At 38.2% G+C, this 18,980-nt stretch overlaps 1 protein-coding gene across 8 annotated transcripts in view; it reads right to left on the bottom strand.

Annotated features, from left to right (window-relative positions):
* The window catches only part of sick (sickie), a 363,513-nt gene that overhangs the window by 85,000 nt on the left and 259,533 nt on the right, over positions 1-18,980 (bottom strand). For all 8 annotated transcript variants that reach the window (XM_090165613.1, XM_090165609.1, XM_090165611.1 and 5 more), the window contains 4 exons: positions 15,418-15,619; positions 14,388-14,653; positions 13,410-13,727; positions 11,369-12,740 (listed from right to left, as the gene is read on the bottom strand). In XM_090165613.1, the coding sequence (XP_090021739.1) occupies positions 11,369-12,740; positions 13,410-13,727; positions 14,388-14,653; positions 15,418-15,619 (2,158 nt within the window). The remainder of the gene's footprint in view (positions 1-11,368; positions 12,741-13,409; positions 13,728-14,387; positions 14,654-15,417; positions 15,620-18,980) is intronic.

Genomic DNA, 18,980 nt, shown 5'->3' with positions numbered 1-18,980 from the left:
AGGGTCGATCCGGGGAGGAGACGACCAGGGATAGTACCTAGGGACAGGCTCTCGCTAACCATGATTTAGTGATGGCCTGATTGCGGACCGCGGCGGCAGGGAGGCCAGACTGGGAGGCCAATATCACTGAGAGCCGAGAGGGGAGAGACATCCAAAGTTGAAACAAGAACGGTCTACCGCTGCAGGGAGTGTAACCTTCGCCGTGAATCGCGCAGGAAGGAGCCAACATCGAAAATCGCCCAAATTATTTTCTTTAAAGTAATAAAACGCACTCAAAAGTGCGCCATTGTTATTGGGGAAAATTGTAAACTTTGGTAATTTTCCAAATATTGAGTATAATAATAGATTATTATATCAATATTAAAATATTAATATTTAGATATTATCTAACGCCTATAATAAGAGAAGCCTAAAATCATGAAAGGTCTCGGTTTGGAACTAGAGGTATTCGGAGGGATACAGATTTGTTAAGGCGATATTTGGCCAGATAATATAATCCTCTCGATATATTCCTACCGAGGAACTTCGGGTGTACAAATCAGCAGGGAAATCACTTGAAATCACGTAAATTTAGTAGCTTTAATAACTTTAATCAATTAAATATTGAAATCACTTGAAATCTGAAATTTCTAACATTGGAATGATTGTATAGCCCCTCGATTCATACGCGAGCAGTAGCGGAGGAAACATTTGATAAATGTAGACGATTCTTTACATTTTAGCTCGTAGAATTCAAATAGGATTTTAAATTTGAGTCTCGCCTCGTTTTGATTGAACTTGGTAATTTCTACATAATAAAGGTAATAAATATTAAAACTATTATTTGCTATCATAAATATACATACTAAAGGCGATATCTCCGTATAATTTTCTCAATACGCTTTGAATAACCATAAGCCTTGCCCGCCTTTCGCGTTTAAAGATTTAAACATTTTATTGGGAATAATACTGCTAGAAATACAATTACGATTTCGGTTGCCATGGTTACGCGGGACCTGTTCTGAGAAGACTGTACGAAATTTATCTTTATAATTAGGCGGTAGCGCCATCTATATTTTGTAAAGATATATGGCTAAAAATAAATAATTTTTAGCTAACTCACCGTAACTTGTGTTAAAAAGGATCGTGTTGACAGATTAAAATTATTTTTAAACATTTTCAAAGGTTTGTTTGTTACGAGAAATCATAAATTTCAATTTCCCGTCAGATTCGCTCAAAAATTCAATTGCCATATAGTGGCCATTATCAGAGACAGATGCCGCCACGGTAGAACGATAAAGTTGATAACGTTTCCTTATTGAAAGAAATTGGTCCCGCGCCAGCCAGATTTATTTGTACCTCTATTTATTCCCAACTCAATGGTTTTAAACCAAGGATGATCTATGCCTACGTTTCAGGTTTGCCGAACGACGTTTTGGAGAGCAAACTTTTTTTTCGCTACAAAGACAAAATATAGCGCTCACTAGATTCGTTAGTCCTAGGCCGCTTTAATTTCATCTTTGCTCCGTGTCGAAAACCAGACGTATCAAAAGTTTTGGCTATTATGTAAAATATTACCACGAGAAGTAGTCACCGGTAGCATAGCTTCAGCTATAACCTTTTTAAATATTCACCAAGTAGTTTATTTCTATGTTTATGGAAAATGAGTTATTACCCCTAACACGAGAGGGGGAGTGAAAAACGTCAACACCGTGAGCTTCAATAGCGCCAGAAGACGTCAGATACAGGGCTGATTTGATTTTGTTCAGGGGGAAGAAGCACGTGAAGTGGATGATTGGTAAAAACTTTAAAAATATATATCAGAATATAGTCGCTAGGTGTCTCAATTACCCGACTTGAAGCAAGTGTCGCTCGAAGTGAAGTAGCCTTTTTTCAACAGATGTCACTAGCGCCGACATCAAAACAAGACAATTAAGCTACATTTTTACCCAAAAGGCGTATACTTATAGGTACCCTCGCGTTGATTGGATCGTTTGTAAAGTAATTTTAAACAATATTTTTACATGTGATATATAATTGAGGTTAAAGTCCACTAAATCGAGTATAAGTTGCCGAAATATAATAGTCTACAATGACTCTGACGACGTTATCATTTTGGCTATTTTGAACTTTGGACTCCATTGCCATAAATCGATGGCACCACGCTCTCCAATAAAGTCGCGTTTTTCGAAGAGTCGGATAGATTCATGGCCATCTCTAATAACAGGGGCATTTTCATAATACAGGTGGCAATGATAGAGCCGACAGTTGCTTTAAGTCTCACTCACGAAAATCTACAAAGTGGATATTTCGAAATCCCGCCGTTTGTGCGGGAAAAGATTTAAACCGGCAACCCACGTCGTAAAAGTTACGACAGCGGGTGTCTTGGAGCACGCAGTCAAGTTCCGTCCGAATAAACTGGGAAGCAAGTGTCAGAGGAGGAAGACTAATCACCAGGCGGGCTGCTGGGAGACTGCGGCCATCGTCATTACGCGCCGCCATTGAAGGGGAAATCTGTAATTACGCCTGCACGATTCCAGAGAGGTATGTCTCGGCGAGCGGGAGATCCCTCTATGTATGGATACCATCCCCCGCGTTCTCAGACATTCAGGCTAAGCTTCTCACCTCTACTCAGTCACCTCTACTCGGGTAGTAGGCCAACGCTGGAGAAGACGAACTTGCCAATAAGCTCGGCTGTCTAAAAGGCAAAACCTAGTAAACGCCCATTTCGAAAATGTCGAGTTACTAATAAATTTAATTATATTGTAGCGTAAGTTACGTAATAATAATAAGGATGACAGTTCCTATGGTAATTTTATAACATTGTTTTCGGTACCAGAACTCTCACCCACCTCCAAATTTGGACTAGCAAAGAATATAAAGCCCCAGGAATGGAAGGTGATCCGTCTAGTGGAACTTTTGCGCCTCTCGTTTTTAAAGAGAGACCAGGTTGAGTTAAACGTTTCCGGTTACTCTGATTTGCTTTGCCGGAAGTTTCTAGCTCAGCCAAAACACGCGGCCAAAAATATCAATCCTTCCATTCCTGGGGCTTTATATTCTTTGAGCAAACGAACTGAATAGTTTATCAGTTCGGTAATAATTGTCGTACTTAAAATTCAAATTATTTCAGGTTCTAAATTTACATCATTTATTTGCCAAGTCTAAAGAGATTTTGGGCCCCGCAACTGGCAGCTGGGAGCAACAAACAAAGCATTCCACACAAGGAGAACGCAACCCGTCAAAAGTCGTGCATTTTGTTGGTTACAGTTTTCATAGGTTAGACGCATTAGCGCCTGCTGCCATCGGAAGGGGAAAATTCGGAAATTGTCTTCCTCCCCGCCCATAAAATGTTCAGCGTAAAGGTTGGTCCAATGAAATTTGTACACAACACTGAGTTAATGAAATTTGTACACAACACTGAGTTAGCTTGTTTAAAGGCTAGCTGCGTTCTCCTTGTGTTTGTTGATCCTAGCTGGCAGTGACAATTTTAATTTTAGACAATTAATAGAAAAAAGGAAAAAAAAAATTAAATAAAAAACCCCGATATTACATATTTAATTAGAACATAATACTTGTTAGAGTTTGGATATGGTTTGGGAAAGAGTTGTAGAATTTGATTCCATCGTAAAAATAAAGTTTTCTATTCGTGTTTACATGTGAAACGTTTTAATCTTAATATGTTACTTATGATTGTATTGAACCGGAGCCTACGTTATTAACGTAGGCTCCGATTGAACGAATTCGATCAGTCAAAAACATTCTTGGAATACATTTACCAAATAAAATTATGTTAATCAAAATAAACGGTAATAGTTAGTGTAGGGAGCTGTTGGCTCGATCGCGTGGCATGCAGGGCTTGCCACCACCCTCCTACGCATTGTAACCCGGCCACCTGAATTAAGGGCTTCAAAAGTCGCATGATGACTTAGGCCTAAGGTGGTGCCTTGGGTAGTAGCCTAGCTGATTATTTTAAACATTACAATAACGGTAGGCGTAGGGAGCTGTTGGCTCGCGTGGCCATGGGCCAAATAATGATAAATCCAGGACATGACTCTATGCGAAAAACCCGTCCAACAGCGCTAACACCCGATCACTATTGCCCCCTATTGGGAAAAACGCGCGATCGCGGACCTACGTCATTTTGGGGGCAAATGTTTTAGGGACAGTTTTCAAAAATAATACACGTGGTCGTCGTAGTAAATATCCTGGAATATTTATTCACAGTTATCATATATAGTGTGGTTATTAAAGTAAGTACTTATTTTTATACGTACTAAGTTCATAATTAGTATAATATATATAATTATATAATATTAAACATATACTTTCCAAGAATCGTTAATATTTATCAAAAAATGAGGGGCGAAATATGGCAGGATTTTCGAATTACAACCGCCACTTATTTCCGAATTCCGACTCAGTCATCACTAGATGGCGTTCGGGAAACCGGAAACTTGCTTGATTTTGCCCCCAATTTTTTATTATTTTTCCTCCTTTTCCCCCCTACTAAAATGGCCGCCTGTGTCTTTTAGTGGACGGCCGATTTAGTACGCGTGAAGGTACGAGAGTCATGTCCTGGATTTATCATTATTTGGCCCATGGCGTGGCGTGAAGGTCTTGTCAAAGCTCTCCTACATCAATTTAACCCGGGCACTTGAATTAAAGGCATTAAAAGTCGCTTGATGACTTAGGCCTAAGGTGGTGTGGCACCTTGGGTATTAGCCTAGCTGGTTATAAAATATATAAAAAAAATTAAAAATGGCGTTTACTATGTTTTGCCATGGAAAATTGCTATATTTGGTTGTCTGTCGTAAAACCCAAATTTTATTGCTCAGTATATGTGGACGCCGGCGCATCAAGGGTTCGGGGCCACCAGGACCTGCGCGAGAGCACTCATCCAATAAGCCCCAACATGAAAACGTAAGCCAGGTAATTTGGCGTACTCCGACGCACCGAAATAAAAAGGCATCGTAAACGTAACGGCTTTGCAATATACATCTCCCAAGTCGAAATGGAAGCGGATTCCGTTCAACACTGTATAGGTCGATAAGGATTTGTCAAGGAAGAAGACACTTTCGCAGAGGTAACGCCATGAAAGCGCGACTTTTAAGTACCCGAAGACTTACCAGATGGCGCCAGCAGTCACTGTCGAAATTGTAAATAATATTTAAAACGCCATAAAAATATTGATTTTATTTCTAATGTTTCCTGAGTACCAATTTTTGTTTTGACATCAAACATCACCTTAAATGGTGTTAGAAGTAGATTATTTTGTAGTAAATCAAAAAAATTTTATTCACTTGAAGTTTGGTGTTTAGTTATTCCCAGTATATTCGAAGTGCGGTAGCCCTTTTTTCCACAGATGTCGCTAGCGCCGACATCAAAACAAGATAGTTAAGCTACATTTTTACCCAAAAGGCGTATACTTTTTCAACAGATGTCGCTAGCGCCGACATCAAAACAAGATAGTTAACTAAAATTTTGACCCAAAAGGCGTATACTTATATGTACCCCTCGCGTTTATTGGATCGTTTGTAAATTGGTCAATAACATAAATTAAAGTAATTTTAAACAATATTTTTACATGGGACGTATAATTTAGGTAAAAGTCCACTGAATCGAGTATAAGTTGCCTAAATATAATACTCTAAAAAGGCTTTCTGATGACGTTATCATTTGGCTAATTTGAATTATGGATTCCTTTGCCTTAAAGAGATGGGACCACTCTCTCCAATAAAGTCACGTTTTTCGAAGAATCGGATAGATTCCTGGCCATCTCTAATAACAGGGGCCTTTTTATAATACAGGTGGTAATGATAAAGCCCACAGTTGCCTTAAAGACGTGAAAACTTAACCCCTATAAGTAATATGTAGATCGGTCAAACGCTTGTGAACGAGTACATTCCTTTTAAGGAATAATTTATATTTTAAATAACAAATAAAAACGTAAAATTATGACACCGTAAACTCAAGAGAAAAATGATTTAAAAAAACTGGAAACAAAATTAAAAATTCCAAAATCTGACCGAAAATCGATTCCAAAATCGCAAAATCAGAATAAAAAACCCCGAAATCAACACTAAAATCGTACTCTGAAATCTCAAAATCAGATTTAGATTTTTGTAAGAAATTTAAAAATCAAAATCCCATTTGTAAGACTCCTCGCAAAATCTTTAGCTAAGTTCGCAATGTAATCTACCTTCAGGGTTCCTAGTGTAATGTATTAATTTCTGATTTGACCGTACAATGACTTTTAAGGTAATAATTATTAATTTATCAGTCACAGAGTTTACGTTTTTAACTGTGGAAAATGCATTTTCAACTTTATAAAATAAAGAAACAAAGTCTCCAACGAATACATTTGGGCAATTGCTCAATTCCACAAAATCGCAACCACCGTCGTCAGCGTGTCAAAATTCAGGAAAATTAATTAAATTCCAGGATCAAACAACAGAATTGGAACGGCGACAGAGCGGGGGGGGGGGACCGGAAATGACGTTGTTTCCATGACGCCGCAGCCAACCACTCTCGAGCTTTGACGTCAGCACACCTCCTCTTTGATCCCCCCGACAACTGTGAAGCGGGAATTTCGCGGAAACAATGCCAGAGCAAAGACAAACGACCTCCGCTTATTAAGAAACTTCTGGCGCTCAAAACTAAAGACGAAGTTTCGCTTTCAAACTTGAGAAATAAATTTTTGTAGAACTTATTTTCAGATTTAGAATCCCTGACTTTTCCTTGACAACGAAAATTAGATAATTTTTAAATTTATATTTTACTTTTAACGATAATTAATGAATTTGCTATTTTAGTTTAAATATTGTAGCCACAGCTTTTTCAGATTTAAGTTCCCTGACCTACTCCGGAGATTTTTCCCTAAATTATTTTGTGCTACAATTTTGTATTTTGAACCTTATACTATAGTTAAAGGATTCCCAGTTGGACCCGAAATTAAATTCCCTAATTTTTAAACCCATTTTCCAAATTAATGACTTTTTAAAAAATCTTCAAATTCCCTGACCTTTGCCAAAGTTCATTATTTCCCCTGACCTGTGGAATCCTGAACTTAATTAAATATTTATTGCTAAATGATTTGTAGAACGAAACGTCGGACAGAAATTTTAGAGTAAAAAGTAACTTTTTCGAAAGGCACCTCAAAAGATACGCAAAACTCTTATTCAAAATTAAAATGTATTTTCAGATAGCTTTAACATATTGAAGATAGCAAGTGAACTTTTCTCCGCTAACTGTTTTTTAAATGTTTTCGACTTAACAAATGTTGACTTTTAAAAATAAATAAACTATAGTTAAGTATACTTAACTATAGTATATTTATTTTTAAAAGTCAACAAGGTGACGCGTAAGCAAATGTCCAACCATAACGCGTCCAGAAAATACTGGCATTCAATAATCTGGATTGGCCATCTAATAAAATACATCCAAGAAGCCATGGTAAGCGGATCATACGGTAGCAATAACCAACACCAAACGAATCCATTCAGCCCCGAATGACGGTGAGAAACGGCGGCTATTAAGGGAAATTGAAATCTTATTCGCCTCTGTACAGTTTCTCCGGGTTATAAGACATCACGAGCGTTGAAGAGATCAAAAGATTTATGCCCTTTCTAGATAACAATTGGCGAAACGGTCGACTCTATCAGAAGCAATCTGGAGATTTAGGTCAATAAAACGAGACACCAGAACAATCGCGACTATAAAGGACATTCCAAGGGCACCGTCGCCTTACGCGCCACTTTCGGAAGATCGTTTTCCGCCAAGCCATCATTTTTAGCGTCCATTCAGCAGCCAAAACAATGGAATGAACCAACGACCAGAGCCCCCGGGGTTAATACGACCCGGGTAATGATTCGGAAGAGTTATTTGCCGTCATTATCTCTCGCGGGCTTGTTTTTCTTCCAGCTCTGTATTTAGAAAAGGTTAACTGTGATAAATGGCGCTCCGTCATGATGACGCTTGGACCATTATGGTTCCTGGAGAGGCGTCTAGGGCCTTAATGCGACGAAACAAAATTGGGGGGTGTGTTAAATTAAGAACATTCATTTAACGTCGTAGTTTTTCAAAATGTACAAAGGAGGATCTATCAAAAAAATAGTAATTAGCCTAAATGCGGCGCGGCAAATTCCCGATGAAAAGATCCCTCTTATTTAAAGCAAGTGTCGGCTCTGTCGTTGCCCTCTGTATTTTTGATTGGGTCTATGTAACGAAGATGGCTATGATTGCTTAGATCGCCGGGAAGGTGCTTCCATCTATTATTGACTTTGAAAAACGTATTGTCATTTATTTGAAAGTCAACGATGACGTGATTGAAACACGTGATTGCAGAAATGCCAATCCAAGCTAAGTTGACTGCGCACGTGATTACGCGAAGCCAATCAAATAAAGGGGTACGTCGAGGCACCTATTTTTGAGGAAATAATTTGCTTGCTCAACTTGTTTCAATTTCGACTAAACTCGACGTTAGTGACATCTCTCGCTCGCCAATTATACTAACCTTAAAATAGGAGCCGACACTTGCTTTAACGTTTAGCTCTCTTTAAAGGATCAGCGTGTGCTTATTAGGAAAATCCATTATCTTTTTCCACGCCATTCTCTTAAGTAATTATTTTCTTCGAAGGTTTTTTAGGGTCCGACCGAGACAATATTGGGACAATAACCTTTCCGTTTAAGGTTTAATCATAAGTATATAATACATATAAATAATGTTATTTGCTTGAATCAACAAGCTATTTTCGAAACAGACCTTTCAGAGAAATTGATGAAGATTCAATAACAATGTAGTCCCGATCTCGTGATACAGGTTAGCTATGCTAGGTTCCACAGCAAATTTATTCTTTGATCAAATAAAATCGAATATTAGTTTTACAATTAATGTGAACTGAAATTGGAAATGACGTAAGAACCGAAGAATCGTTGGGAAATTAGCGTTACTTTTATTAATTAGAGCCACCGTTTTCAGCCCTCAGAGTTACCCTTGATTTGTGATATCCTTGAAATTGCCATATCGTTACGTCAAAAAACTAAATCGCTGATATTTCCTTTAATTGTTTCGCCAACAAACTAAATCCTTGAAGTTTCCCTTAATTGTTTCGTCAACAAACTAATTCTCTGATTTGTTTCGTCCAAAAACTCAGTCCCTGATATTTCCCTTAATTGTTTCGTCCAAAAACTCAGTCCCTGATATTTCCCTTAATTGTTTCGTCAACAAACTAAATTCCTGATATTATTTTGACTCTTTCGTCAACAAATTAATTACGTAATATTTCCCATGATTGTTTTCGTCAACAAACTAATTTCCCGAAATTTCCCTAATTTATTTCGTCAACAAACTAATTACGTAATATTTCCCATGATTGTTTTTGTCAACAAACTTATTTCCCGAAATTCCCCTAATTTATTTCGTCAACAAACTAATTCCCTGATATTCCCTTTAATTGTTTCGTCAACAAACTAACTTCCTGATATTATTTTTACTCTTTCGTCAACAAACTAATTACGTAATATTTCCCATGATTGTTTTCGTCAACAAACTAATTTCCCGAAATTTCCCTAATTTATTTCGTCAACAAACTAATTACGTAATATTTCCCATGATTGTTTTTGTCAACAAACTTATTTCCCGAAATTCCCCTAATTTATTTCGTCAACAAACTAATTCCCTGATATTCCCTTTAATTGTTTCGTCAACAAACTAACTTCCTGATATTATTTTGACTCTTTCGTCAACAAACTAATTACGTAATATTTCTCATGATTGTTTTCGTCAACAAACTAATTTCCCGAAATTTCCCTAATTTATTTCGTCAACAAACTAATTACGTAATATTTCCCATGATTGTTTTTGTCAACAAACTTATTTCCCGAAATTCCCCTAATTTATTTCGTCAACAAACTAACTTCCTAATATTATTTTGACTCTTTCGTCAACAAACTAATTACGTAATATTTCCCATGATTGTTTTCGTCAACAAACTAATTTCCCGAAATTTCCCTAATTTATTTCGTCAACAAACTAATTACGTAATATTTCCCATGATTGTTTTTGTCAACAAACTTATTTCCCGAAATTCCCCTAATTTATTTCGTCAACAAACTAATTCCCTGATATTCCCTTTAATTGTTTCGTCAACAAACTAACTTCCTGATATTATTTTGACTCTTTCGTCAACAAACTAATTACGAAATATTTCCCATGATTGTTTTCGTCAACAAACCAATTTCACGAAATTTCCAGATATTCAAGATTTGTATTTACATAACACTAAGCCACGTCAAAACTTTTAAATTTATGACACTTTCGTTATATTCAGACTAGTATTTTTGAATACAAGGCGGGAAAGCATCATTGAGTAAAGCAGGCAATCAGCATACAGACTCGTTTATTTATTATCAGGGTCGTGCGAAAACAAGATGGCTGCCTCTAAGCGAATTCTAACGATCAGAACCATTTATTCCCGGAGCAACATTAAGTGAGCTCGTGGACCTTTTTACCGCCATTTTCCGTTTATAAATTTAAGGGAAAACGTTGCTCTGACCAAAAACAGAAGTTAAACTTCACCATTTATCGCGACTAGACAGGTACCCCAATTCTCTGCAGTCACGCGGTCGAAAACACTTTTTGAACAGAAATCTCCGGTGGTCAGGCAATGCGAAGTCGCTCGGCCCCAGGGAGAATCGATAATGGTGCGACCGCTCTGCTCATCAATAACGGGTCCTTCGGGGAAAATAAGAGACTTGCCCAAATTGATTTCGATTCGGAAACACCATCTTCCAGAAATTGGGAAAATACTTCACAGTTTATCAAAGTACTTAAAAGATTCGACCTCCAGCCTTTTTTAGGTATTTATGGCAGTGCTGGGATGTTTATATTATCAAAAGGCTTAAAGTGTTTACAGTTCTAGCATGTGGTTATTATTAAGAAATAATGACCGCTAGACAGAAGTGCATGATTAGAGCTCGGGGAAACGGATAAATTAACCGCAGAAATATCAATTAATCATACAAAATTCGATTAATGGATAATATTGACGAATATTATACAATTTAATATGCAACAAATAAGTTTTTATTCGGATAATTTTCGGAAATGGATATAAAACAAATGAACCGAAAATTTCTTATCCGAACGCCGAGCCCTATGCATGATGCGTGTGTGATCCAAATTACTATCTCAAGAAATATAATTGTTGGAGTGTTATTCTTTGTGGTATTGTACGTTAATTTTAAATTGTAAATACGATGTAAATGACCGGTTATGTTTCTGTATTTATTTAGTTACGTGGTTATCCTAAACGTGTCTTTTGCTTTGTGGTTTTGTAAATCAGGAGAACAAGAGTTAAACAATGTGAAGAGGGACGAAAGAATGACTAACCTGTCGTCTTGCAAGACGTTGATGGTTTTGGCATTCCTGCCTGGTGATCCGGGGCCGGCGCCTTTGGGGTTTTGCGGCGCCGACCTACTTCCGCTTCCGGCCACGATCACTCTCCTTCCGTAGAGGGAGGCGCCACCTTCGCTCATGTACCCGCAACTGTACAGTTCTTCTTGCTGTTGCTGGTTCCGGCCGGGGGAGCACGACCCGTACATCACCGAAGAATTCGAAGTGATTCTCAGGACGTCACCGTCGCTCAAGTACCCGGAAGCGTGGATGTCGGCGTTGGAACCGATAATGTCGCCTTCGACGCCGTAATCCGCGTCTAAGATCCTCTTCAGCGACGAGACACCGGCGCCGAAGAGTCGAGACGACTCCTGGTTCGGCTGCAGGCCTTGCCGGGATAAACTGGCCAGCCGTTGTTGCGAGGGCGAGGACGAAGACGAGAACCCCGTTGAAGAGCCGTGGATGCGCGAGGACAAAGGTCTTCCGTTCGTGGAAGAGTGCAAAGGTCCCAAACTGCGCGTGTATCCGTACGGAGACGCTCTGAGAATGGGCAGCATGGGCTTAATGTTCAGCATCACTTCGTCGGCGTCTTCCGACACTTCTCTCTGACCGGAATCGGACAAAGAAGAGTTGGTGGAAGCGGAAGTGGCCATGTTGGTGCCCGAGATGCCGGAATCGTGCGTGGAAGACGACGTGGCGGATTTCACGATAGCTTCTTTATCGCCGTTGCTTTTGCTCGATAACTGTTCGGAGCAGAAGCTGTGAGCGTCGAGTTTGGTCGAGCCAGCGTTGCTCATGATCGGGGACACCATGGCGATACCGTCTCTGCCGCGGTCGCTTCTGGAGCGAGGAATGGCGGCTCTGTCCGCGCTATTGGGGTCCGCGGGGTCGCCGAGGGTCAGAGGGGCTGCAATGGTGACCGGGACGTAGACGTCGTCCGCGGCCCCTTTGCCGAGCGTCGTGACGTTGGAGTCTTCGGCGAGCTTCTTGGCGTCCTCCTTCGAAGGCGGTTTGCTGGTGCCTTTGATGGCGGCCGTGGGTTTGGGGATGCCCGAATTGGGGCCTCCGTTCGGCGAGGACATCTCCGTTTCCGATCCCTTGTTGTCCATCTTGTCGTTTTTGGCTTTGTTGGAGGACTGGTCCGCGTGGCGATCCAGCAGCAGAGTCGACGTTGATTTGACCTTCTTGAGATTAGACACTTTGGACACTCGGACGGCGTGGTCTGGCTTGGTCAGCGTAGACGAGGGCTGTCTCGGTTCTCTCCTCCTGTCTTCGAGGCCTTTGACGCTTCTCTTGTTGTCCTCGTTGGGGGAAGAATTCGGTTTCTTACCGCTACTTATATTTGGCGATATTTCTTCCTTACTTGTGCCTGTGACAGAATAAATTATAATAATTAGTCCGGGTTAAACCAAGTCCTGTTGTTGATTCGGGGTTGCCAAAATGTTCTCAGTTTCAAATTTCCTGACAATTCCCTTTTTTCTCTGATCTTTTTAAGTTATTTTCCAAATTGGACAGTTTTAACTTTTACATTTGTAAGAAATTAATAAATTTAATCAACCTATATTTCAGTACCAAAGTTATTTCAACGTTAAACAACCTTTCAAGGATCTAAATAATAATAACCGAATTTGTCGTAGGTCTACAGTAAAATTACGTAAAAAATGTGTCCAGATTAAACTGAATTCCCTGACCTCTCCCTGCCTTTCTAGGCCCATTTTTAAATTCCCTGACGTATCGTAACCCTGTGATTTCACCCAAGAGTGATAGGTCTAAGCAATGTTGTTGTACAAGATGTTTTTATGAAAAGATCATATAATTCCCAAATATTACGAAAATAATTGATTTTCATAGGTTTTAAAATCAATCTACTTTTATAAATGATGGTTTAACTAGGTACAACTGTCAGAATCAACTAAGCAGACATTTACTGTTTGATCTAAGCTCGTGTTGACAGCTATGGGGCTCTCTAATTAAGCAACAATGCGATAATGGACAAGTCCATGGTGTTCTAATACTCGGAAGAAAATAAAGCAAATACCTTTCGAACCAAGCGGCTTTGTTCGACTGAAAGGTTTTTTGGCAATTGACTTGACGGCAGGTTTCGGGTTCAGTGGTTGAGCGTCACCGGGCTGTCCATGAGCAGCTTTGCTGGCGGGGTGTGTCGGATTGGGCGTCAAAGCGGCGGAAGTAGGGGTCGTGGTGACGGAACTCGAGATGGATGGAGGCTCCGAGGATGACGACGGCCCATCGGGGGTGGTTTTGGGCTCGCTGCACAAAGACGTCGAAGAATCGCTTCTTTCGCTGCGGGCGGAACTGAAACCACTGCTGCTACTCGTGCGTTTCGACACAGCACCACCTGTGCCAACAAAAGACCACGTCAATATGAGCAGACCATTAAAAGGGTACCCTGCGGGACTTATTAAACCAACCAGTGCCCATGGAACACCAAAGACCATTCGTACAAAATTTCCGGAATTAAATTCCCTGACATTTCCATGTTTTCCCTGACCAAATTTCCAAATTTTCCCTGACCATGGTTTGAGGTAAAATATTGAAAAATATTTATTATATATTTTTAATACATTTTTGAACAAATTATTTGCCGCATTTTATTTGGGTCATTTAAAAATTCCTTGACGTTTTGGAACCATTTTCAAATTCCCTGACCTTTTGGAAATCTTTTTAAATTCCTTTACATTTTGGGACCATTTTCAAATTCTCTGTCTTTTCCCTGACCTTTTGGAAATCATTTAAAATTCCCTGACTTTTTAGGCCCATTTTTAAATTCCCTGACTCTTCCCTGACGTGAGCCAACCCTGTATATCCTTTTGCTAGTTAATCCTTAAAGATATAATTATGCTTTTACGTATGCTAGTTAGTCGAAATAATTACAGATAACTATGTTTGAAGTGAAGTAAGTTCAATCAATTATGGTTTAATGAATGATCATTGGATTTGGGTTGGTTTAAGTTAGGGCTCAATACCATTTAACACTTCCTGACCAACGTAAACGTACTTTTGGATTTTTCAGAAGCTTTATCTTTTGGGTTGAATAATTTGAACTTATCCAGCATAGAATTATTGTTGTTATTCAGTCCGTTCAGCTGGTTGTTGTTGTTGAGGTTGTTGTTCGGTTGCTGGGCGTGATGATAAGCGGAACCGGAAATGGCGGCACCAGCGGATGGCCTAGAAGCGCCACCGTGTCTGTACGTCACTCCATTGACGCCGCTGGCTTTCAGCGGCAGATGCGACACGGACGAAGTCGAAGATGTCGACGAAGGCCTGCCGCGAAACCACAAAGACCATTCGTTACAGACTGCTTAAAGCTAAATTGACTTTCAAACCGGGTTGGCAAGAACCAGCCAGACTGATTTAAAACCACTTTTTTTTATTAAAAAAATATTGAGAAATGAATTAGAAATATTGAAAATTTAAATACTATTTATTTCAAATAAAAATGCAGAATATAAAACGAAACTAAAACATAACCTTCACTTTTTGTCGTCTGCTGCGTTGTCTCACGAAGTAATGAGGGCTAGATATAAGCAATTGGGGATCTTAAAATTAATTTTGCACGTGAAAATACGCTGTCATGTTAGGGTATAAAAGCGGGAAAATAAGCCTGCTATAGACTCTTAAACGCGCCTCCCCAATCAACCGCCATTACCTTACAGTCTACGGGGAGGGTGATGAATAACCGGTTTTCGGGGGATGAAATTTCTGCGGTAGAGCGCTTGATCGTCGGTTGCCTGTACGATAATGGCGGCGCCCAGTAAACGTTTCTAAAAAGAGTGTATACCAGACAATGTAAATATCACGAGCAAAAACGTAATTTTGATATCGGTCAAATTTGAGCATTTTCGAAGTAATGAGGGCTAGAAATAAGCAATTTGAGCATTTTTTATTAGTGGTTTTAAACCGGTTTATACCATACTGGATTTTAAATTTAAAAAAAAAAAACGGTTTTTGCCAACCCTGAACAAATTGAAGGGGAAATCCCCATCGTTAGAAATTCCTTTGTTCTCGAGTGTTGAAGTGGACGGTACCTGGATTGGCTGCGGTCGGCGGTGTTCCTGTCCCGCGCTACAACGGCGATTCCCCTGGGCTGAGGGATGAAGGAGCCGCCTGTCTGCTGTGGCGGCGCGGGGTGGCTGCTCGGGGTGGCATGGAGAGGGGAGCCCGACCGGGAACGGGTTGAACACTTTTGCCCGATGGAGTTGTTGGTCGTCACCACAGATCCCAATCCACCTGGCAAAAGGAGAAACGATTCATTAGACAGCCATTCATTAACTATCCATAAATAACAGAACGAGACATTCGGAAATAGGTTTGTGAGATGGTTGTCCATTAGGTCGAGCGAGAGCGAAAACTACGTAACCGCGAATTAAGTTGTTTCTGTTTCTACGTGACCAGGGAAGGCTTTGAAAATTTTATAGGACAAATAGCCATTTTAGAGTCAAATTATACAAAAATATAGGAAATCTAATAGGCGAATTATAGGAAACGAAATAGGATAGTTTTAGAACAATATAGAACACTAAATTATATAGGAAAAATAATACGTTAATTATTACGTATCGATATACTGGGACTCGAATCGGCTAGAATATCAATTATTTATATGTACACTGCTGTTTAAGCCTAATTAACAAAATTAATACAATTAATTAAAGTTGTTTTGCCGAGCGTAACAGTCAGGGTACCATGAGATAGTGGTCGACCTAAGTTGAAAACAGTAGATTTCTATATATATATATATATATATATATATACAAACATTTATTTTTATATATTGGATTATATCCGAGCGTTATCTTATATTCAATGTATGAAATTCAATTTGATCAAAATTATTTTATTCAAACAGAAATATATTTAATCTTGATGTGATTCCAGTTCGATAATAAATTGAATTTTATCAACAGTCAATGTTACGGCCCTACGCTTCTAGTGGTCAATTGAACGTTGACCCAACAGGACATTTGACGCGAGGTTGACTCTTTCGTCCACGGTACCACGCCCTCTTAAAAACATGAATTTATGGCTGTAATAAAAAGTGAAGCTCCCTTCCCCGGATGAAAATGATTAAATCCTAAAATATTCACCCTCACCGAGAAGGTCAAAGGGCGCGTTAATCGATATTTTAAAAGCTCTTCGTCTTTCAGGAAAGGGCTGCAACTCCATCCAGAATTGTTAGCTTACAAAAACGACAGCCATATACAAAGGAATTGAGGTCACATTGGTGTTTATTGTTTTGAGTGAACAGTTAAATTGTTCATTTCCTTTAATTCGTCACATTAAATTTCTTAAATGCGTTTGCTAATCTCTCGTTTAAATACTTTTTATTGTTAATTTATTTTTCTTATTTTTATATAATTGTGATGTCTTCTTTAATATTAGTTAAATATTTAAAATTATTCTTTCTCATTTTTAAATATTTGTAATATCTTCATTGGTTTTAGTTACGTATTTTTAATTTTTTTAATTATTCTTACTCATATTTAAATATTTGACATCTGTTCATTAGTTTTAACAGAAGTAAATGAACCGAAGTTATCGAAATAGCGCTCAGAATCCGAGGGTATAGAGATTTCTATGTATAAATAATGGTTTCAATAAAAAATCTTTATTTTTTCGGTCTAGGAGCGCACCAAATTTCAAATTCGAGGTAAAACTTCATGAGGAAAACGCCTCCAACGTGGGGAGTATAGCAGTCTGATAACTTCGGTTCATTAATTTCTGGTTTTAACTAAATTAATTTTTATATTCTAAAATTTTGTTTTATTTTTAAATATTAGTAATTTGTGTTTGACTTGGTAACCACCATTAATAGGCTTTTCTACAGTGGTTGAAAAAAACGTTTTCTATTTCTAAATATTATTTTTCTCAATATCCACCTTGATCACGTAGTTCCCAAATTATTAATATTTTCTTCAGTATAAAAATAATTTCAGTAATTTCGTATCCATATTATTATTATTCTTCATCTCTTAATTATCTTACTGTAATTTCGTAAATGAAAAATTTCTCATAAACAAGTAATTTATAACTTTCCCCGAAAATGGTCTTTTCCCAGGCGGTCACAAACCCCAACATTTAATCGAGACAATTTATTAAAAGGAAACTCCTAACGACCAATGGTCATAATAAAGAGTGAAACGCACTCATTTTGTCGACTTTCTATCATAATTAATAAAATTTAACAATTTCGTAATTTTGTAGGAAACATTTCTATCAAAGGAAATATCATTCCATTGTTTTCATTTTCGCACTAATGAGGATTTCGTTTTGTACCTCTACGTTTCCTGCTCGTTAACAATTACGCAACGCGCTATTTCGAATGCCCAAAACAGATCGCACATGTCAACGACGTAATCCGTACGTGTAAATACCGAAGTCACCCTTGTATTTGAATTTTCGCCCAAAATAGGCAATTTAGACGAAATTAGTTTGTTTAGTACAGGGTGAAAAAGTCAAGAACAAATTTAGGGGCGTATTTTCTTAACTCAAAATGAGTTCTAACTGGCTAATTAAAGTGGATACTAAAATAACTACACCCTCCACAAAAATATGAAGCTTGGTTATCTATTTATAATGATAATTTGATGAATTTGATATTTAAGGATAATAACTATCAGTAGTTCACCAAATAATCTAAAGATGGCGATAGTGGAGGTTTGTCCCATACAGTGAAAGAGAAATAAGGGGAATACGGTGGTACAGGGTACTTTGTACCCTCCACATTTTACGGTCGTACAAATTTAAAAAATTACATAACGGTCTATAATTTTACAAAAACATTTATATATAAAATTTTAGGTGAAGGATAAAATACGAATACCATCAGAAAGAATAACTAACATATATAATTATATATAACTATTTATTTATATAATTAAGCTATAGTTTATAAACTAAGATTATAGGTAATGAAAATTATTTAGTAAGATACTGAATTTGTTAAACTCTATTCTATTAACAAGATGTCACGGCAGGGTGGGCAAAAACCCGCCAAAAACAGGTTTTTGGCGGGACATGTGGGAAAAACTGGTAAAAACCGGAAAAAAGTGGAAAACACTCTTTTCATGCTAAATTAATCATTGATATATCTATCAAGTGACTAATTTGGCCATTGCAAATAGGAGAGATGAAAACAAGGCCAGAAGAAGAGTGAATAGAATAGAAGAATATCCTGCTTTTATTTATTTTTTATTAAATTTTGCCACTAGAGGTGGAAAAAACCATGGAAGTACGATTTTCCACACGGTTTTTAACAGGAAAACAATAGGTGGAAAAACTGCGGAAAAATTTCGTTTTTTCCTAGAAAAAACCGTGGTTTTCTCCACCCTTGGCCAAATTTTGCCAACCGTGTCACGGACATTTAAGTACACACAATCACCCGAAGTATTAACTATATTTTAAATGTTAAATTTAAATTTTGAACAAAATTTTCCAACATCTTGTACATTAACTTAATAAACCCAAGAGGAATTTTTGCGAAAAATAATTTTTCGAGTAACGTGGTTTTAGAAATAAGGTAGCGAAATGCCAATGTTTTTGAAGTTAGATCAATTGGCGCGAATTTCAAATATGACAATAGCGCGTACGC

Source organism: Leiobunum rupestre, chromosome 2 (assembly GCF_980474605.1).
Source record: "Leiobunum rupestre chromosome 2, qqLeiRupe1.1.hap1, whole genome shotgun sequence".
In the NCBI taxonomy this organism is placed as follows: domain Eukaryota; kingdom Metazoa; phylum Arthropoda; class Arachnida; order Opiliones; family Sclerosomatidae; genus Leiobunum; species Leiobunum rupestre.
This window is presented reverse-complemented; position numbering and strand designations above follow the sequence as displayed.